The sequence below is a fragment of the Typopeltis vanoorti genome, chromosome 23, assembly GCF_054136105.1.
Source record: "Typopeltis vanoorti isolate ZY-2024b chromosome 23, IOZ_Tvanoo_1.0, whole genome shotgun sequence".
Classification (NCBI taxonomy): Eukaryota; Metazoa; Arthropoda; class Arachnida; order Uropygi; family Thelyphonidae; genus Typopeltis; species Typopeltis vanoorti.
The window spans coordinates 55282779-55305074 of NC_143571.1; the positions used below are offsets into that span (position 1 = coordinate 55282779).

The window sequence follows — 22296 nt, forward strand, 5'->3', positions numbered from 1 at the left end:
TATGAAATAGTCCGCATTTTTTATAAACAAAATAAATTTCTTTTGTTTGCGATAGAAGTTTTTATGACAAACAATCTATAAATAATAAATGAATATTATCTAAACATAACAATATTGAAGTACATTATATTTCTCTTTTGTTTTTATACTTCAAGTGATAATCAACAGTACCAATCAATGGGCATTATTTTATAGTCCTATTTATTTATATACGATTACCAAAAGTGAATTCTTATATGTAAAATGGTGGTAACAGTAATTATAATCTTTTATTTAATAAAATCACTTTGTTAGGTTACCATATGAGTTTGTCGTTCAATATATTTCAAAAAATTGTTGTTGTTTTTTTTTGTTTTTTGTTTTTTTGAAAAAACAAAAAAGTAAACAAGACTACAAGGAGCTCGCAAATTTGAGAAAAATTTAACAAAGGGCTCAGGCGAGTCCCTTATAGCTCACCACTGATTATATTCCCACCAAGAATAAATTCTTGGTGGGAATATAATCAGTGGTGAGCTATATCCCATCTTTGTTTTTCAAAATTTAAAACCTTACATTTCACAACATTGAACTGTTATCCCCACTCCCATCCCCATTCACTCAGTCTATTCAAGTATTCTTGTAATGCCATAATATTTGCTCCTCCTCATAGTTAGTTCCAACTTTACATCATCTGCAATCAACTGTATATCTCCATTCAAATCTTCCTCAATGTCATTGACCTACAGGTTAAACAGTAATGGTCCTAGAACAGACCTCTTAAGCACACCACTAGTGACTTTCTCTTCTGGAATATTGCTCCCTCATACACAACTTGTTGATACCTATCAGATATCCAATCTCCAATCCAATGCACTGATTTAATATCCAACTCCATCTGCTCTAGTTTTACTATCAACTTATCATGTGGTAATCTGATAATTTATTTTTAATGATATTAATGAGAACACAGACTGATAAGAAAATAATTATTTATTAACTTATTGCTGATATTTTTCTGATATTATATCCAGCATCTTCTGAGCACAAATACAGTTTGTCACAGAAAACTAATTAGGAACTTTTTTAGGAAACTAATTAGGCACCATCTATGTTGGGAGAAAAAAAGAGAGAGAGAGAGAGAACGCAAGTGTTAGGTCTTAAGATGACTGTCTTCCAAATTTTTGGTAGATTTATACAACCATACTTGTTGAGGTTTGAAGTATGTTTCAAGGCTTCTGTTGATTTCAAAAACAATCTCTCTGACTTATAATGTCTTCTTTGTAGCACTTATGTTTTTTTCTAGTTGATCCTGTGTGCATGGGATCTAAGGCACATGGTCTGCTAGACCCAACTTGCCATAACGACAGTGCCAGATGTATTTTTTATGTTCACTGAGGCAGATGTCCACAGCTCTTCCTGTCTGTCCATAATGGAAATATGACTTCTGCATTACTTCAACCTTGGTATCATCTCTGGGTACCACTGATGAGACCTCAATAAAGGTCAAAACGGTCTGGGTAGTGACTCTTGCCATAATGCATAGTATTATACATGTCGGTATGTGCTTTGCATTGTGGGATACTAAGGCAAGCGATGTGAAGTCATTAGCCTCTATATACGAGTTGCCCTGTCCTAAAAATACTTCAGGTGCAAACTTTGTTTGCTTACACTTGGATAAAGGAATAAACCAGAATATAATTTCTTGGCATCTTTAATTTATACAGAGGAATTTATTCACTGTGTTCCAAGTAAGATTTGTGCAAGCATACCTGAATATAGATTCAGGTATGCCAAGTTTTCCTTCAACAGTTTTTTGTCGAAGGGAAATAGAGCACTGTTTTCCAATGTGTAGTATGCATACTCCCAGTGATATACAAAAGATCTACAGGTCAATATCTAAAAAATCTAAAGGAAGATACACAAATGGTCTTGGCATGTTATGGCCGTGTTTGGTTGATGGAACAACTGTGTTCCATTTGTGCGATACGAACTGTTTGCATCAAATAGTTTGAAACACATAGTCAGAACTCCTCACTAAATTTTATTCGTCTCATTAAACATTTTTTTTATTAATGAAAGTTTAAATTTTATAATTTTTATTTCTGATATAAGTATACTGGATTCATATAACTAAAATGTATTTAATAATTAAAACATGTTTTACACAGGTGTAATTTATTATAACACACATGTTAAAAAAATGAATACCTTTATAATTATTTGTGTTTAAATGAAATATTATTACCTTTTCCAACTTGCCTTTGCTTGAGGGGGGGGGATGCTAGTGTTACTAAAATTTTAGAAGGGTACATGAATATTGAAAGTTGGAAACACTGAAATAGTAATTTGTTAAAATCAGATTTTCACTTTAAGACAGTTGAGAAAATCATTAGATAATAGATCTGTCTTTAAGTTTTGTAGATCTGGAAAAGGCATATGACAAGATGCCAAGAGAAAAGTTGTTCAAATGTTACAATTATATGGCATGAACAGGAGATTATATTGAGCAATACATATCTGTATTGAAGTTGTAAGTTCTAAAATCAGTGTAAAACAAGAGTGCATATTATCTTCACCGTTACTCATCATCTGTACATTATGAAGGAAAAGTGACATTAACTTTATCGGAATCAGTGATATTAATCTCAGCTATTCACTTTATGAAAATGATGTTGTATATCCTAAATAAATCCAGTAAAAGTGCAGGATTCCTTTAAATTGAATAACTGCTGTAACAAATTTGACATGAAAGTCAGATTTGTTACAGCAGAGAGCATTAGCATCCTGAACAGAGAATCTGTAGAACAAGTAAAATATTGCAACTATTTAGGCAGACATTTTAAGTGAAGATAGCAAATTAAATGTGGAAATGATTAAATATGGAAATGAACAGAGCCAGTATGGTGGGAGTCATCTGAATAAATTTACATTCAATAAGGGAGAAATTAGTCAAAATACTAAACTACCTGTACACAAGAGTGGTAACCAATTTTAACTAATATAATTGAGAGCTAGGTTAAAAAATGAAATAGTTGATCAAAGACCAAAAACCTGATATGAGAGTTGTTATTGTTGCTGTCATTGAGTCTTGAAGAGCTTCTAGATATGGTCATAGAACTGTAGAACTGCTTTGGCAGTCTGTTGAACTTTGATTGAGTGGAGCTTTTCTCTAGGGTGTCAATTTTTTCTAGAAATAGATAGAAATAGATATGGACAGGTGTTAGTTCAACTCTTGAAGAGTTCTTGCATGGTTCATATTTCTTACTGTTGTCTGACTGTATTTTCATGCCTTTAAAATGTTCCGTTCTTAGTCTGGTGATATGAGAGTCCTAAGTAAAATTAGCGATATGAGCAAATGGCATCAAGAGCAGAATGATATTTAAAAAATAAATAAATAAGATATTTTGAAGGAACTTGACATTGCTAGCATTCAGGAATGTGTGAGCATAACTAATCTCAGATGGTATGGTCACTTTAACAGAATATAAGAGTAAAGGTTAGCAAAACAGATGATGGAGGCAATGATTGACTCAAAGAAAGGCCAAGATCTAGGCAGATCAGTTAGAAGTTCCTTAGAAGACTGAAATATAAGATCTGAATATTGGAGTCCTGACAGATGACTAATTTGGAAGAAAGTTGTCAGTAAGAAGTTTGTAATATTGTGAATTTATCATGTGGTACTATCCTGTATACCCTTAAAGGATGTAGGATACTACTACATGACAGATGATGGTGAAAGGGGGAGGTGACCATGAATGTGTGCTGGAAATGGTTATAATCATTTGCTACATATACATACAGTATATGGTAACAGTCATTCTCAGTATACCACACACTTATAAAAATAAATAAATAAATAAAAATATCACTCACTTGTATAAACTACCAAGATATCTTCTCCAAAACTCATTAGGTATAATGCCATGCTAAAAGGAATTCACTATAGCAAACTTTTTTTATGGTCTCTACAAGTTTATCATGTGAGAGTTAACCATATCAGCCTGGAAAAGCAATACCAGAAGAGAGAGAGAGTGTGTTAAGAGTACTTATTTATTCTTATCTGATAGTGCATTTTTTTATTTTCAAAGAACTTGCTAGAAGATAATTACTTTCATGAAACAATTATATCATAAATGAATTGCATGTTTCAAGTTTTGAAAAGTTCAGGATTCACATGGAGAGAAGAGGCAAGAAATAAGAAAAGTCTCATTGACTGTGTTATTGTTGATGGTGATGTTTTCTCTCTGGTGCAGGACACCAGAGTGTACAGAGGATTTGAAATTGGAAGTGATCACTATTTAGTCTTGAGCAGGATAAAATTTAATTTCATATTGAAAAGAATAACATGTAAGAAAGTTTTAAAGCGAATGAAAGTTGAGCAGCTCTCAGATGTGAACTGTAGACTAAAATACACAAAGATTATTGAAGAAAAAATTAAAGAGTTTGAGAACAGGAACCAAACTTTAGAGATTCAGTGGCAAGCCTTGAAGAAAACATTGGTTGATTCAGCCAGAGAGGCATGTGGTGAGGTTGTTTGCAAGGATAGAAAAATCAGAACTCCATGGTGGACACAGAAAGTAAAAGAGGCAGTGCAGGAAAAGAAGAAAGCATATTAAAAGTTCCTGGCAAATAAGTCGGCTTGTGCTCTTAGAGAATTATTATTATTATTATTTCGAGCAACTCTAAGGAGTCGACAGACTCATCGAGGGAGGCCCTAAAATCATGTCAAGAACAACTATTCGACATTCACACAGTATCTATCATACCTTGCCTTGAACTCATTCACGGTCACAGCACCCACAACAGACTCTGGCAGCTTATTCCATTCATTTACAACTCTCTAAGTAAAAAACCTAGCTCTAACACCCTTGTTAACTACATTCTTGCCCAGCTTCCATGTATGGCCCCTAGTCCTCCCACCACTAGTCCTATTCTCAAAAATATCTTCTGGATTAATCTTATAGAAACCCTTCAGTAATTTGAATGTCTCAATCATATCTCCCCTCTTCTGCCTATCAACCAATTTTTGCAACCTACAAATCTTCAATCTGTTCTCATAAGGTTCATTCCACAGACCTGCCACCATCTTGGTCACTCGTCTCTGGATCCTCTCCACCTCCTCCCCGTCAAGAAGAAACCCTGGCACCCAAATCTGGGCACAATAGTCCAGATGGGGTCTTATCAGGGCTCGATATACAGGAACAATAACTTGTTTGGCTCTGCTTGTTAAAGTATTTTTCAGTAACCAAGTGATTTGATGAGCTGATTTAGCCACTTTTGTAATGTGCCCCCTAAACTTCAACTCCCTATCCATCAACACTCCCAAATCCCTGGCCTCATCAATCTCCTGGAGTACGGTTCCACCAATGTGATATACTGCTGCTAATCTTTTCACTCCATAATGCATAACCTTACACTTTGCCACATTAAATTGACATCCATTTTCCCTAGACCAGTCCTCCAAACTATCCAAATCATCCTACAAAATTCTACCCAACTTTGCATCATCAGCAAAGAAGTGAACACTTCCTTCCAGATCCTTTCCTATATCGTTAATGAACAAATTGAAAAGTAGTGGTCCAAGAACAGAACCCTGCAGCACACCACTAGTCACAAGCCATCTTTTGGACTCCACTCCTAAATAAACCACTCTGGTATCTCTCCATCAACCACCCTCCTATCCATCCCCATCTACTCCAGTTTACTGATTAGAGTTCCATGTGGTATCCTGTCATAGGCCTTGGCATGATCCAGTAGAATCACTGTTAACCCATTACCCTTATCCAGTTCAGCCGTCACTGTGTTATAAAACGTGAGCAAGTTACTGAGGCATGATCTACCCTTCACAAAACCATGTCCCCCCCCCCATACAGTATCCCATTTTCATCTATCCAATCCTGTATTCTTCTCTTGACTAGTTTCTCCAAGACCTTGACAACGATTCCTGATATGCTAATCAGTCGGTAATTTACAACAGTAGTCTTGGAACCTCCTTTATGCAGTGGAACTATTTTCTCCTCTTTCCACTCCCTCGGGACTAACCCAGACCCGAGACTCAGATTAAACAAAATGGTCAAGGGTACTGACAATTCTTTAGCCACTTCTCGTACGACACGAGCTGGTATACCATCCAATCCCACAGATGTATTGACATGTAGGTTTTGCAATAGACTACTCACCTCCACCTCATTCACCACAATTCCCATATAATCTATTGGTTCATTCATTTCTGCAATGTCACCACCTGGATGATATACTCTTGCAAAGTGCTCGCTCAGTAATTCAACTATATCAACTTATTCGGTTACCTTCCTACCATCGGCATTCTTTAAAATCATTCTGCCATATACATTTTTTCTTTTACTTGCAACATATCTAAAAAACTGTTTAGGATTCTCTTTAGCGTGCATGGCCAATGTTCTTTCGTAATCTTTTTTGCTTTTTTTACCATCGGCATTCTTTAAAATCATTCTGCCATATACATTTTTTCTTTTACTTGCAACATATCTAAAAAACTGTTTAGGATTCTCTTTAGCCTGCATGGCCAATGTTCTTTCGTAATCCTTTTTTGCTTTTTTTACCACACTCGTTACCCTTCTGGCCTGGGCTTTATACTGTTCATGTGCCTGCCAGTCACCTTTCTCCTTAAATTCCCTCCATAGTTGTTTCTTTTTTGCAGCTCAAGCTTAATGGTGTTATTCATTCATTTAACTCCTACTTGATTTATTATTTGGACTCTAGGTATACAGTCAGCCATTGCTTCATGCAAACATTTTTTAACCGCCTCGCATGTACTGTCAACTTCTAGCCCTTGCAGTTGTACATGCCACAAGCTTAGGAGATTGATTGGTACAATGCCATGGCACTGTACCAATCAATCTCCTAAGCTTGTCATACTTACCAGCCCGATAATTCCACATGTACCCTGTCTTAATTGTAAATTCTACGCCTTTAGCCACCTCCCAAGTCAAGACCCCATGATCACTCTTACCAATTGGTGGCAACGTGGTCATATTCGTTACAGCCTAATTCTCAGATGCAATTACCAGGTCAACCACTCTCTGACCCCTAGTATTTTCCATTACATGCTGTCGCAGAAAGTTATCCCTTATTAACTGGATAAAATCCAATTCCTTCCTCCCATGTGTGCTCTCCTCCTTCCAATCAATGTTACCATAGTTGAAATCTCCCATAATAGTTACCCTCCTTCCACTCATTTCTTCTATTTGCTTATGCATACTATCTCCACCATCTATTCCATCACCTGGTCTATAGCAGCACCCAATTGTATATTTTTTTTCTGCTAGATTCTATCTCACACCAAATAGCCTCAAATGTGCTCTTTTCTCTATCCTGCAGTTCCACTTCTATTCTCCTTGGCTGTAGCTCATCCGCTATCATCAATAACACACCTCCCCCATTTTATTCTCCCTGTCTCTCCTGAACACACCATACTCCTTACATTCAATCCCACTAGCTGTGTCATCTTCTGTCAGCCATGTTTCACTAATGCCAATAACCTGTGGTCTGGAAATGCCAACCAAAGCCAAAAATTCTTCCCTCTTGTTCCTAATTCTTCTGGCATTTGTATACATGAATTGCAGAAGATGATTTGTCCCATCCCTATTTTGATGCCTTATACTAACTATCCCATTCTGAATCGTGGTCTTTCCTACTCACTTGGGCATATTACATACATTCACACACTTAACTGTCTCCCTAAAATCTGCATATCTACTCCCTCCCCCCCCCTTAATAACTCTAGTTTCCCTGGTTCTGTACATTCACTTCCACTACATTCGACAACACCTTTTTAAGTCTCCGTACACCAAATCCATTCAAATGTAAACCATTCATTTTATATAACTCCTTTCACCTGTCAAACTCATTCCACACATCCACAAATTCCACACCACTCATCAGACATAATTCATGCATAAAGTCATTGGCAGTTATGGCCCTCCTTCTATACTCTTCATACATAGATAGAATACAGAGACAAATGTAAGAAAGCTAAACACTGTGTAAAACTAGCTAAACAAAAGTCATGGGAGGACTTTGGCAAGAACATAGAAAATAAATATCAAGAAGGTGGCAAAATATTTTGGAGATTATTGAAGAAGCTTAGAAATGGAGGAAAGATTACTGTCAAAGGAGTTAGAGATGATAAAGGTGACATGAAAACGGGAGAAAAAGATATCCTTGAAGTATGGAGTAATTACTCCGAGAAATTGCAAAATGAAACAAGCAGTGATAGCACAGTGGTAAAAAACACTCAACAGGCATACAGTCAGGAATACATATCCATACTTGAATTAGAAAAAGCCATCAAAGGCTTGAAATGTGGAAAGGCATCAGGAGTAGATGATATTCGACCAGAAATGCTGAAGTATGGTGGTATAAAAGTCTTACAGTGGCTGCACTGCATAGTTCAGAAGGCATGGACAGAAAAGCTTGGTGATGAACAAGCGCTGAATTCCAGCCGAATAGAGGCTGTCAGGATCAGATCTTCACTTTGCAACAAATAGTGGAGAAATCATGGGAATATAACAAAGATCTCTATTTGAGTTTTGTAGATCTGGAAAAGGCATATGATAAGGTGCCAAGAGAGAAGCTATTCAATACGCTACAGTTATATGGTGTTAATGGAGCATTATATCAAGCAATACTTAGTCTTTATTTGAGTTGTAAGTCAGCAGTTAGAATTGAAGGAAGGACAGGAAGATGTTTTAATGTTAAATCTGGTGTGAGACAAAGATGTACATTATCCCCTCTGTTATTCATTATCTATATGGATCATATTATGAAGGAAAGTGGAATTAAACTCGATATCAAAATTTGAGATGTTAATGTCAGCTCTTTGCTTTATGCAGACGATGTTATACTTCTAAATAAATCTGCTACAAGTCTGCAAGATTCCCTGACTAAATTGAAGAACTGTTGTAATAGATATGGTATAAAGGTCAGCAATAAAAAGACAAAGACAATGAAAATAGGCAGAATCGTTGAAAATGTTAACTGCATTGTGAACGGAGAACCTGTGGAACAAGTAAAACATTTCACCTACTTAGGCACAATTTTTAGTGAAGATGGTAAATTAAATATGGAAATAGACAACAGAATCAATAAAGCTGGTATAGTAGGAAGTCAATTGAATAAATTCATATGGAATAAGAAAGAAATTAGTCAGAACACTAAATTAGCTGTATACAAGATTGTTCAAACCAGTTTTAACTTATGGATCTGAGAGCTGGGTCAGAAGTAAAACACTTGACCAAAGACTGGAGACCACAGATATGAGAGTCCTGAGAAAGATTAGAGGCATGATCAGATAGCATCAGTGGCAATATCATATTAAAAATGAGGATATTAGGAAAGAACTTGACATTGTCAGCATCCTAGAATGTGTTAGCAGAGCTAATCTCAGGTGGTATGGTGATTTAAACAGAATGGGCGAAGAAAGATTGGCAAAACAAGTGTTCTCTGCCAGGTTGGCAGGAAAACGACCCAGAGGAAGATTAAGATATAGGTGGTTTGATTGGGTACAAAGTGGTTTAGACGACAGAAATATAAGATCTGATAATATTCGTGTCTTGACAAGTAACAGACTGATCTGGTGGAAAATTGTAGATAGGAAGTTAGTAATGATGTAAATTTTTCATGTAATATTATCATATCCTATAATCCCTTGAGGGTACATGGCAGGAATTTGATGATAATGATGATGAAGTTTTGAAAAGTCCACTGCTTGTACTAAGTTGTTTTGCTTATAATTTGACACTTCTGAATTGTGAATTTGTGAATATTCACAAATTAAAAATTAAAAATTGTGAATATTTTCTCAACAAGTTCTCTTCTCTCCTCAACCTATTTTTAGTTGAGGTAGCATGGGATGTTGATAATGGTCTTCTTCAAATGCAGTTAATTTGACTGTTTGATTACTTCATCCATTTTTTTGATGTCACTCAGGGATTTTTGTTTCCCTCTCCAGATCCTCTTATTTTCATTCTCTCAATCAAATTTTTTGTCCAATCAGAGTTTCTTAGTAGGTATCCTAACATTTTATTCATAAAAACTTTATATATATCATGACATTTATAATAATTTTTATTGTTATCTGCAATACTTTGAGTTTCAGTTTCTATTCAGAATTGCTTATTAAAAATTGAAATAAACAGCTACAAAACAAATTCTTATGTATCAATTTAACCCTCTGCAATTTTAATATTTTAAACAGTTTAAGCTCTCTCTCTCTCAGTTTTGATTTGCCAGGTTTGTACAATGTTCTAATATTGATAGTTGAAATATTAATGCAGTTTGCGTCTTCTCGCCTTCTCTATGTGGGCTTGAGTTAGGCACGTTGGCTCCTCCATACATGGTAGCATTATTTCTACTTCTATTTATTGGCTGATTCATCTTTGAGGATTTTAGGCCATTAATGCATCTCGCTTGTCATTCCCCTGCTTGCATACCTGTTGGTCTGCAGGAGGTATTTCATTTCCATCCTACCACCCATTTCTGGGAGGCATTCCTCAATCTGCCACTGGGGACACACTCTCTAGAGGTTAAGACCCCTCCCTCCCCCCAAGAGCCTGTGACCCCTAGATCTGAGTTATATGCAGAACTTTGAGCAAAACATCCATGGATCAGTCAATCCTCATCACTTCTTTATGGAAATGTTACTAAATATTGTTTTTTTGCCATTTGGAATTTTTCATAATCAGAAATTCAAGCACTTCTATATAACATCAACTCCATCCAACATAGAATCTAGTTTATACTAGAAATGAAATCCAATTCTTCCTTTTTTAGACCTTTACATACTCCACCAGTTTTGTTTCTTTCTGTCTGTCTCTCTATTTATTTATTCTTATTTTTATTTATTTTAATGTAAATCTCATGTACAAAAGGCTGAAACCTACATTGCTATTAGTATCATGGGTGGAATATGGAAAAGATAATATAGGAACTCCTCCTTTTTCAAGTCACTTCACACTTCCAGTAAACAAAGTGGTGCTTTCACATCAAGCAATAAAAATCATCACCTAAATATCAGGCTTGATTAAATTTTATCAATACAGAGGGGAATTTGAAATTATCTTTCTTTTTTTATAAAAAATGGTCTAGTTATAACCATAAAAAGGACAAAAAAATTACGTTTTTAGATTGATTTGAATTTGATTGATTGGCAGGAGGGGGCTTTTATCAAGCAGATTTGAACCCTGAACAGCTTTATAATAACAGGAAATACCGTCTATTCTCTGTGCATTATGCCAAATGTATATTATCACTTGCATGCACTTGACCTACAATACAAGTTAAATTGCTCAGAATAAAAGTTTTAATTGTTGATATTTCCATTATTTTTTGCAATGCCCATGACAGAGATACAATGTATAGTCAAACAGCTCTGTTAAAAAGTTTTTCTGTCAGATGTGTTTTTATTAAACTTCGATCCATTTTTGGCTTGTGACTAATAATTTTCTTTCGCTTAATTTTGCCACTACAAATGGTTTTGTTGAAACCAAAGTTGAAATTAATTAAATGTTAATAGAGATTGAAAAATTTAACTTGCAGATAAATTTTAAAATTCATTGGAAGACCCTTATCCTGCTTATTTGGAGGCTTGAAGTAGCTTGGAAAAAATTCCAGTGATTTCTAGAGCAGGATTACTGGATTATCTAAATGAATCCATGATATCACTGTGCTATATAGGTTTGCACCTTTTCTTGAGTGGGATTTATGTTAAAAAAAAAAATACAGTCAGCCAGTACAGAATTATTAATATCACTTCAAATTTTTATGCTAATAAAAATGGGCTAATGGAAACCAGAATTCAATTACATGGATGTCTTCTCATCTATATTCTAAATACCAAATTTTTAAAATTCCATCTAGCTAGAAAGACTTATTGCAATATATAATTTTGAAATGTTTTGCTTTGTGTTGAAAGTGGATTGAAACAAAAATTGGAGGAATGGCTGTAAGTATTCCAGTTTTATACCTTTCTCAAAATGCACTTCCTGGGAGACCAAGGATACATCAAATACCTATTTAGAAACTCATACTTAAATGTCTATCATATATCATCATGAACACATTCCACAGTCATTGCATGCCTGTGGAAGTGATGACTTCCTAACCTGTTGCTTCTTTCAGTGATGACCCTGAATTCTCTCTTCACCATCCACAAGCTGCAAAATCTCACTTGTATCTATACTGTAAGATCCTCTTACTAACTTGTATGGTCTTGTATTTCTGTCATATCTCCTCTCCTCTATCTGTTCCTCAAACTTTGAAGACAACCACAGTTTGTCCTCATACACAAGCCAGTTGTCCTCTGGCCATATGCTTTAGGATAGCGATTTTTGTTTTTAAATCTTAGGATCAAAACTTCTTGCTTGATGAATGGTTCTTCCTTCTTCTGTTATAATTCTGTTATTGGTAAAATGATTTAACGTTATGATAATATTTTTGTTTCACTATGATTAGACTGTTATTTCTCCCTAGTGGAATTTAATGAAATTTGCTATTTAGGATCATTGTTAAAATCAGCTGGACATTATTTATGGCCAAATTAGTGCTATTACAAAAAAATAAAATAAAATAATAATAATAATTCAGAGTTGTGGTAACGAATGATGTCAATATAAAAGAATGCTATTTATGAAATGCTCATTTCTGTGATTGATTGTAATTATTTCCTTGTTATTTTTGCAATTCAAGAAAGGAACAGAAAGGGAAAATTTAGGGAATAAAGAGAGTGTATTTCATGCTATAAATAATTAAGATATGTATACTGTATTTAAAGCAATTGTTTTTTTTTTGTTTTGCTTTGTTTTTTACTCCAGTTGCAGAGATTCATTGTCCCTGTTCATCTCACGAAGGAAAAGAAGTAATGAATGCTATCTTTCCTTTGACTGTAGACCAAGTATTCTCACTAATATTTACAGGTTCAAAGTTTTATCATGAATTGTTGACATCTAGGAAAACATACGGTAAGTATATAAACACAGATATAATTGAGCTGTAACAAGGCTAATGAATATTTGCAAATCTTATTCATTTGTTTAATTTCTTTGAGAAATGTGTATTACATTAAATGTTATAATAATGAGATGCATTAATATTTGAACTACATGAACATACATACATATAGAATATTAATTCACCTCAGATCACCCTTTTAATAATTTGTGTTAATATCAAAAATAATTCAGTTGTCTATAATTTTTATATATTTTGATAAAATATCATACAGTATTTCTGATTAGTCTTGAATTAGTCCTGAGTTGATATGTCTAGTAATCAATAGTTTGTTTCCAGAGAAGAAAGAGACAGGTTTTCAGAATTGGCACACTGTCAGTTGAGTTTGAAATGTTTCTGATGTCTTAACAAAATCTTTGTTTTTGTTAAGACATTAGAATGACATTTTATGAATAACATTTGCATTCCTTCCATGGTTTGTATAGTCATTCAATGAGGTGTGGTTAGCCTGTCTTGAATTTCTCTCTGATGAAACAAATATAATCAACTAATATAGTCTTTGTGTTCTTAGTCAATTTTCTGCAGATTTATCTGGTTATTCATAATATGAGATATCAAGTACAGCAACACACACCTCACTTAGCATGGTTTTGAACAGCACAGGTTTCGCTGTAGTGCAGTTTATAATTGTTAACGATTAAAAAAAAAAATGTAACAGTAGTATGGTAATTTAGTGCATTACCAAAAACAGTACTGTAGTGATTTAGCATACCCCAGTAACAGCTATATTGATGCACACTTCAGTATTATTTCTGCTTTGGTGCAGCAAAATCATGTTCACTCCACAAAAATGTTTAATTTTTAATTCATGCAAGTATTCTTTTATTTGTAATTACGAATGGGAATAGGAAATACAACAGAAACTTCTGAACCAACAAATGTAAATGGTCAACATTAGAACAAAATCTTGAAATTAGAGTGTGTCATAAAGAAGGAACATCATATGCTAAAATAACATATGATAAAGGAATAAAAGTATCATTGGATGAATGCTAATTATGAAGAAAGATCAAACCATGGAATAGTCACAGCATCTTATATGACAAAAGCGATTGTTAAACACAGAAATTCTGCAATAGATAATATTGAATGTCTTTTAATGATATAGATTGAAGACTGCAGTCAGAAAATAAATTTCATTAAGTCAGGATAATTTAACCTAAAACAATGTCTCTATAAGGTGGTAAAAGAAAATGGAGATGGAAAAAGTTTTCAGCAAGTCACAACTGGTTTTTATAACTTTAAAAGTGTATGAGGCTCCATAACTTTTGAATTGTAGGTGAAAGTGCTAGTGATGACAATGATGCTGCATTTAAGTAAGCTTCTAAGGGAACATATAAATAACATTGTGTGAAAGGGTTTTGCTGTTTATTTAGTTTTGAAGCTGGATGATTTGAGTTCTGACACTAAACATTAGGGTTTAAAACATTTTAAAGACAGTTATTTTTTTAACAGTCCATTCCAAAGCTTTTCCAATTTTCTCAGTTATTACTAATTAAAATTATTTAAATATCAAATTTATAGCATACTAGTAGCATAGCTTAGACTCAAAGGCCTCACAGATAATACAGTGAGCTCTCACTGTAACAAGCCCTTAGAGATCAGAGTAATAGTTTGTTATAATGGATGTAAATTGTTTTAGCATAGTATTGTTCCTATTGAGCTTTGGCCAGGAATTTTAAGTAGTTTCATATAATGAGTTATTTTGTTATAGTGGTGTTTTCTATAGTAAAATTTGATTGTAGACCAATTTAAGAAATTGCTGATTCGAAACTAGTCATGAAATATTAAAATCTTATTGTGCACTTCTAATTATACATCCCTATTTTTTGGGTATATGCCAATAACTAACCAAGGTAAGGTAATAATTACCAGTGAGAGAGTGAAATGCACAGCCTGGGCTGCATGATGATTTTGCTGCTGCAAACACACACACATATATTTCTCTATTAGCTCTCTGCTCTCATTCCTAAGAGTGTTTCACAGAATATGGCGTGCATGCACACACACACAGTGTTTAGCAGTTCTTGTTTTGGTTTTTAATGGCATATGATCTCATTATTCTTTATGTATTTATTTATTTTTAACTGCACTGGTGAATTATTTGGTCTTGCTTGATCACATTGTTTAGTTTGTAGAACTTTTACTCTTGATATTTTCTGTTAAAAGAATCTAATGTAATCCTGGGGTTTATGTATTTAAATTCATGAAACTCTTAAGATCCATATTACATCATCCAGATTAGGAAAATATCCCTGAATAGGGAACTGGCAGATTCCCTGTTCATGTGTAGAGCAGTAATAGGAGTACTGAAGCTGGTCTTTATAGAATGGATATATTGGACTAACTTAGTCATTAGGTTATTTTTTGATAATTATATTATTGAGCATTTTAGAGGTGCCATTGGGATGTGAGATAGATGAAGATTAGTTATAGGTACCGTTGTTATTCTGTTTTGGGTTAATATTATTACTCCAAGTAGTGTAGTATACTACTTGGAGCCAGAGCTATAGTTGACAAAGATATCCTTCATTATTTTTTATTTTATTTATTTATTTATTTTGTTTATATTAGTTGAAACAATGAAAACATTGATATGGCCCAACAGTAACTTACAAGTTTGAATCCTACTGTAGTCATAGATGTTGAGTGGGAGATGAATTTTTGTACATTGTCTTCTTGGAAAGCTGAAGTGGCCTAATGAGTCCTATTTCTAGGACCGAGTTTCCAGATTATGTAAAATAATAAATAAAATAATTAAAATAATAAAAAAAAAAACTTCTAGTCCATCCCCTTTTGCAGGTGAGAATCACACACTCAAATCAAAAACTCAATAAAATATAAAGAAAATATAAACATAAACGTGTTTTGTTTAAAAGTAGCTAACTGAAAATTATGGGAAGACTGGAAATAGGCAGAGAAGGAAAAAGAAAAATGCTTCTGAAGAAATTAAGATGATCATAAACAAAAGATAATTCTGAAAATAAGAATATGCTAGGTATTTTTGTGTTATCCCATCCATAAAAGGTACTTTGAAAATCCATAATACCTTAGCACTGTGGGTGAAGTAAGTGTTAGATAAATTGGAGCCCCTTGATCAGAAGAATTAAACATGCATCTTATGCAACTTCAGTCCTCCCATTGTGCATGGCTGTGATGTTATAAAAACATAAATGTTATGCCATGCTATGTGATGTTATAAAAACATAAATCATCTGTTGTCTAAGGCTTTAATAAATATGCACACCATAGTTGGATTTGAAGATGGACTGTCAGTAGTGAAGCAAAGACTTTTACTGGCTCATTAACCAAAGTCAATATTTCCAATATTTCTCTGAAAGCTTTTCTATTGTAATTCTTGTAACAGTCTAATTTTAATAATCTAATACTCACTAATCCAAAAGATTCCTAGTAATGATTTGATTCAAATGTTGCTATTATACACAAAAATATTTCAGCAGTGTTATGTTTGATTATGTTGTTATGCTTGTCATAAACTTATATGAAGGCAGGCATTAAATTATGCATTCACACGGTATCAATATCTGCCAGCTTTAATATTTTGTGTGTTTTTACTTTACGGTATAGTAATAAAATAAACCATCACAAAGTATTAGTGAAATAGCACTGTTAATCATATTGCCAGCTAAAAGCATTATTAAGCTACACTGAAACTTTTAAACTTGGTTTAAAAGTTTGCATAGACACAAAGATAAGGCAAATGATTTAAGAATTTCTTTAAATTTGCTCTGGCACTGTAAAAATACTATATGTAGTCAAATCTTACTGCAAATGAATTGTATGGATCAAAAGGAATAGTTTTAATAGTATAAATAGCCTACATTTAAAACACAGTCGATGTTTTCAGTAATCTATTGTAGTGAGTAAGCTTAATTTAACATTATTTGGCATGCAAAAGTCAACTGTGTATTTCACCATATTATTGCAAAAAAATCTCATGGTTGCAATTGCATACAGAATTAAGATAATATGTGGTAATAATAATATCTAATGACCTGTAACAGGTTAGTTTCAGCACTTGTTCTTCACAGTTTTATTATGTTAAATATTCTGTCCCTTTGTGACATGCAGTCAACATGGAATTATTAATGCCATACCAAGAAGAAGATAAATAATGAATATGCTAGAGCAGCTGCTAGCTTATAAAGCTCTTTGATCACATGTTCCAGACCAAAAAATAATTTTTGATGTAGTGATGCATTGAATTGTTATACCATAAAATAAAACCCTAGTTTACAGAACTCATGCCAGTGCATACACAGTGTGACACAAATGAGCCATAAAAAGCAACAAAATATGTACAAAAGCCACACTTAGATCAGCTGAAAATTTTGATTAATTTATTTTGCATTTAATTTATTTTCTTATTTATTTATTTAGATATCATGGAAAGTCCATGGCAGTTATGTGAAGATGTTGGACACAAGATGCGACAAGTAACGTACACTTTAACTTTAAATCATTCTATGGCAAAGAGTGCCCAAACTACAGAAACACAGGTAAGGACAATTCCTATAGAGATTATTTGCCACACTGTACATTAGAAAACACAATAACAGATTCCTTTCTTCTTTGTAATCACTTATCCCTGTACAGTACTGTCATGTTATAAGTCTTGACACTTGTGTATGAGGTCAGTGAAAAGTCATCTACATCCACCATCAGAAGAACTGAAGATAGGAGCCATCAAGATAAGGAGTATTAATGCAAAGGAAATCAAACTTACAGAAGAATTGGAACAGTACCATCATCATCAAATTCCTGCCATATACCCTCAAGGAGTGTATAGGATATGATAGTACCACATGACAAATTTACATCATTACTAACTTCCTATCTACAATTTTCCTCCAAATCAGTCTGTTACTTGTCAAGACTCCAACATTATCAGATCTTATATTTCTATCGTCTAAGGCACTTTGTACCATATCAGTCCATCTATATAAGTGATCTGTTTAAGTGACCATACCACCTGAGATTAGCTCTGCTAACGCATTCCTGGATGCTCACAATGTCACGTTCTTTCCTAATATCCTCATTTTTATTATGATATTGCCATTGATTCAATCTGTTCATGCCTCTAATCTTTCTCAGGACTCTCATATCTGCAGTCTCTAGTCTTTGGTTAAGTGCTTTACTTCTGACCCAGCTCTCAGATCCATAAGTTAAAATTGGTTTGAACACTGTTTTGTATACAGCTAATTTAGTGTTCTGACTAATTTCTCTCCTATTCCATATGAATTTATTCAATTGACTTCCTACCATACCAGCTTTGTTGATTATGTTGTCTATTTCCATATTTAATTTACCATTTTTACTATAAATCGTGCCTAAGTAGGCGAAATGTTTTACTTGTTCCACAGGTTTTCCATTCACAACGCAGTTCACATTTTCAACGATTCTGCCTATTTTCATTGTCTTCGTCTTTTTATTGCCGACCTTTATACCATATCTATTACAACAGTTCTTCAATTTAGTCTGGGAATCTTGCAGACTTGTAGCAGATTTATTTAGAAGTATAACATCGTCTGCATAAAGCAAAGAGCTGATATTAACATCTCAAATTTTGATATCGAGTTTAATTCCACTTTCCTTCATAATATGATCCATATAGATAATGAATAACAGAGGGGATAATGTACATCCTTGTCTCACATCAGATTTAACATTAAACCACCTTCCTGTAATTCCTTCAATCCTAACTGCTGATTTACAACTCAAATAAAGACTAGGTATTGCTTGATATAATGCTCCATTGACACTATATAACTGTACCGTATTGAATAGCTTCTCTCTTGGCATCTTTCATATGCCTTTACCAGATCGACAAAACTTAAATACAGATCTTTGTTATATTCCCATGCTTTCTCAACTAATTGTCGTAAAGTGAAGATCTGATCCTGACAGCCTCTATGTGGCCTGAATCCAGCTTGTTCTTCACCAAGCTTTTCTTCCACAATTCTTCTCAACCGTTTCTCAAGTATACTATCATAAATCTTACCAGGAACACTCAGTAGGGAAATACCTCTGTAATTCTCACATTCAGTTTTATTTCCCTTTTTATATATGGGTACTATGAGAGCTCTACTCCAATCATCAGGAATTCGTCCCTCTGTCCATGGCTTCTGAACTATGCAGTGCAGCCACTGTAAGACTTTCATACCACCATACTTCAGCATTTCTGGTCGAATATCATCTACTCCTGCTGCCTTTCCACATTTCAAGCCTTCGATGGCTTTTTCTGATTCATTTATGAATATGTATTCCTGACTGTATGCCTGGTCAGTGTTTTTTACCACTGTGCTATCACTGCTTGTTTCATTTAGCAATTTTTCAAAGTAATTACTCCATACTTCAAGGATATCTTTTTCTCCCGTTTTTATGTCACCTTTATCATCTCTAATCCTTTACAGTACTCTTTCCTCCATTTCTGAACTTCTTCAATAACCTCCAGAACATTTTGCCACCTTCTTGATATTTATTTTCTATGTTCTTGCCAAAGTCCTTCCATGACTTTTGTTTAGCTAGTTTTACACAGTGTTTAGCTTTCTTACATTTGTCTCTATATTCTCTAAGAGCACAAGCTGACTTATTTGCCAGAAGTTTTCAATATTCTTTCTTCTTTTCCTTCACTGCCTCTTTTACTTTCTGTGTCCACCATGGAGTTCTGATTTTTCTATCCTTGCAGACAACTTCACCACATGCCTCTCTGACTGAATCAATCAGGGTTTTCTACAAAGTTTGTTACTGAATCTCCGAGGTTTGGTTCCTGTTCTCAAACTCTTTCATTTTTTCTTCAATAATCTTTGTGTATTTTAGTCTACAGTTCACATCTGAGAGCTGCTCAACTTTTATTCGCTTTAAAATGTTCTTAGATGTCATTCTTTTCAATATGAAATTCAATTTTATCCTGCTCAAGACTAAATAGTGATCACTTCCAATTTCAAATCCTCTGGTGTCCTGTACCAGGGAGAAAACATCACTATCAACAATAACATAGTCAATGAGACTTTTCTTATTCCTTGCCTCTTCTCTCCATGTGGATTTGTGCACATTTTTATGTTGGGACATGGTGTTAGTAATAACAGTCGATTTCCTGAGCAGAAATCCAACAGGAATTTGCCATTATTATTAGCTTTGGTCTTTTCTCCAAATTTTTCCCAAAATATTTTTGTAAGTCTGACAATCACTTCCTACTCTGCTATTTAGATCTCCAGCAAGGACCAACTTTTCCTTTTTAATTGTGTCAGTAGCTTTCTCTAAAGCTTGAAAAAATTTTTCCACTTCTATCTTAGTAGAGCCTTCTGTGAGACCATAGGCACAAATAAGTCTCATTGTCCAGTTTCCCATTCTGATATTTGCCCATATCACTCTACTTGAGACTGCCTGCCATTCAAAAAGATTAGCCTCATATTTAGTGTTGAATACTATGGCTATCCCTTCTTTTCCTTGATTGTCATTGCCTGAATATAACATTTTGTATTTATTGCTCAGAAAGATCTCACCAGTTTTTGTCTTTTTTATTTCAATAACCCCTATTATGTCGATTTTTTACTTACCCAATTCCTCAGCTAGCTCCATTTCTTTGCCATTCAGGCCTCTTATGTTGATAGTACCGATCTTGAACTCTGGTAATGTTGAGTTGGAGTAAGTTTTAGGATTTGTTCTAGTAGCCGACGTTTCGCTGTTTGCCCTGGTTCTTTGTCAAAAAAAAACGTGGCCTTGTTTAACCGGGCGATGCTCCCAGCCGGCATAAAATATTGTCATGTTGTACCATCATTTTGTATATTGGTTTAAGCCAATAAGAATACAATTTGGTCGGCTAAATCCCAAATTGCCAGCCCATCCTTGTTCGTTCAGTATCCAGGTAGATACCCAACTGGGTGCACCATGAGAAGGTGAGGATTGGACATTAGGTCAGAAGCCCTGGTCGGTTCTCCGCATTCTGGGGAAACGGACAATGAAACTTTTTTGTGCCTATGGTACCACAGAAGGTTCTCCTAAGGAAGAAGTGGAGAAATTTTTCAAGTCACTGTGAGGATCAGGTTTCAGAATTGGATTGACAACAGCACCATTCTCTCTCTCTGATGAACAGCATAGTTTTGCTAAAGGAAGATTATGTTTTTAGCAATCCCTTTACTTACTATAACAAGGTAACAAGATGCATTGGACAAAGTTGGATGTATACATGGTAGTATGTTTTGATTTTGCAAACGCTTTTGTTAGATAGCCACATGGCAAGCTGGTAATTAAACTGGAATAGATGGGATTGCATAGTAGATTAGTGTGCTGTATTGTAGATTAGCAGCCTGTGTATGGGGGAGGGAGTGATATCCCAGAAGAGGAAAGTCACTAGTGGTGTATGCTAAGGGTCTGTTTTGGGGCTGTTGTTTTATTTGTATGTAAATGATATTGGGATGGTCCTGAATGTTGTTTGGATGATGTGAAGGTGGGAAGAACCATCAGGAGTAGAACAGATCTTGTAACCTTACAAGAAGACTTTAATAGATGAGGCGAATGGGAAAATGAGCAGGACTACCAGTTCAATGTAGTAGAGCATAAGGGTTAAAATTTGGGAAGCAAAGATGGGATTCAGTGAATAAATTTGATGGGGATATCTTAGAGGAGGTGGAGGAAATGAAGGATCTGAGGATAATAGTGGATAGGGGATCTGAAATTTCAAGGACATTTTGCTAAAATTGTGAAGGCAGCGCAACGAATTGTGGCAGTGATTCATAGAATGCTGACATGTATAAGTAAGGATGGTATGATTCCATTGAACTACTAGGCAGTAGATGACAAACTCCTGATGAAACACTACCACCCTGCTTATTGGGAGCCTGAAGTGGTGAATGCTATGTTTGGCTTCCAGAGCAGGGATTTCAGCTTCCACCCCCCACCCCCCTCTTCTCCATGCAGTTTGAGTGATACCCTTCAAGGGTATGACTAACATATTTGGAGACACAGACCCTCCTCCATTCTGAGAGTACAGCATTTAAAATGGTGGTAATGCAGGCTGGCTGCCAGATAGCATATGAGCCCGAACTGGTCACATACTCTGCCAGATTATGCCTGGTGAGGGAGCCAAGGTGGTATGTGAGAGACACTGTCGAGACCATGGAACAGCAAGGAGACTGGTCACTCTCTGTATCGGTGTTATGTTCACGAGTCTATTCCCCCCTCACCCACCCACCCAACATTTCCCAACTTTTTCCTTTCATCGAATAACAAACCAAAAATGAAACAGGC

The 22296-nt window shown here is 34.8% G+C and overlaps 1 protein-coding gene across 2 annotated transcripts in view; it reads left to right on the forward strand.

Moving 5' to 3' along the window:
- Window positions 1-22296, forward strand: part of GramD1B (GRAM domain containing 1B) — a 390336-nt gene that overhangs the window by 230690 nt on the left and 137350 nt on the right. For both annotated transcript variants that reach the window (XM_090412772.1, XM_090412773.1), the window contains 2 exons: window positions 12831-12977; window positions 17428-17546. In XM_090412772.1, coding sequence (XP_090268898.1) covers window positions 12831-12977; window positions 17428-17546 — 266 coding nt within the window. The remainder of the gene's footprint in view (window positions 1-12830; window positions 12978-17427; window positions 17547-22296) is intronic.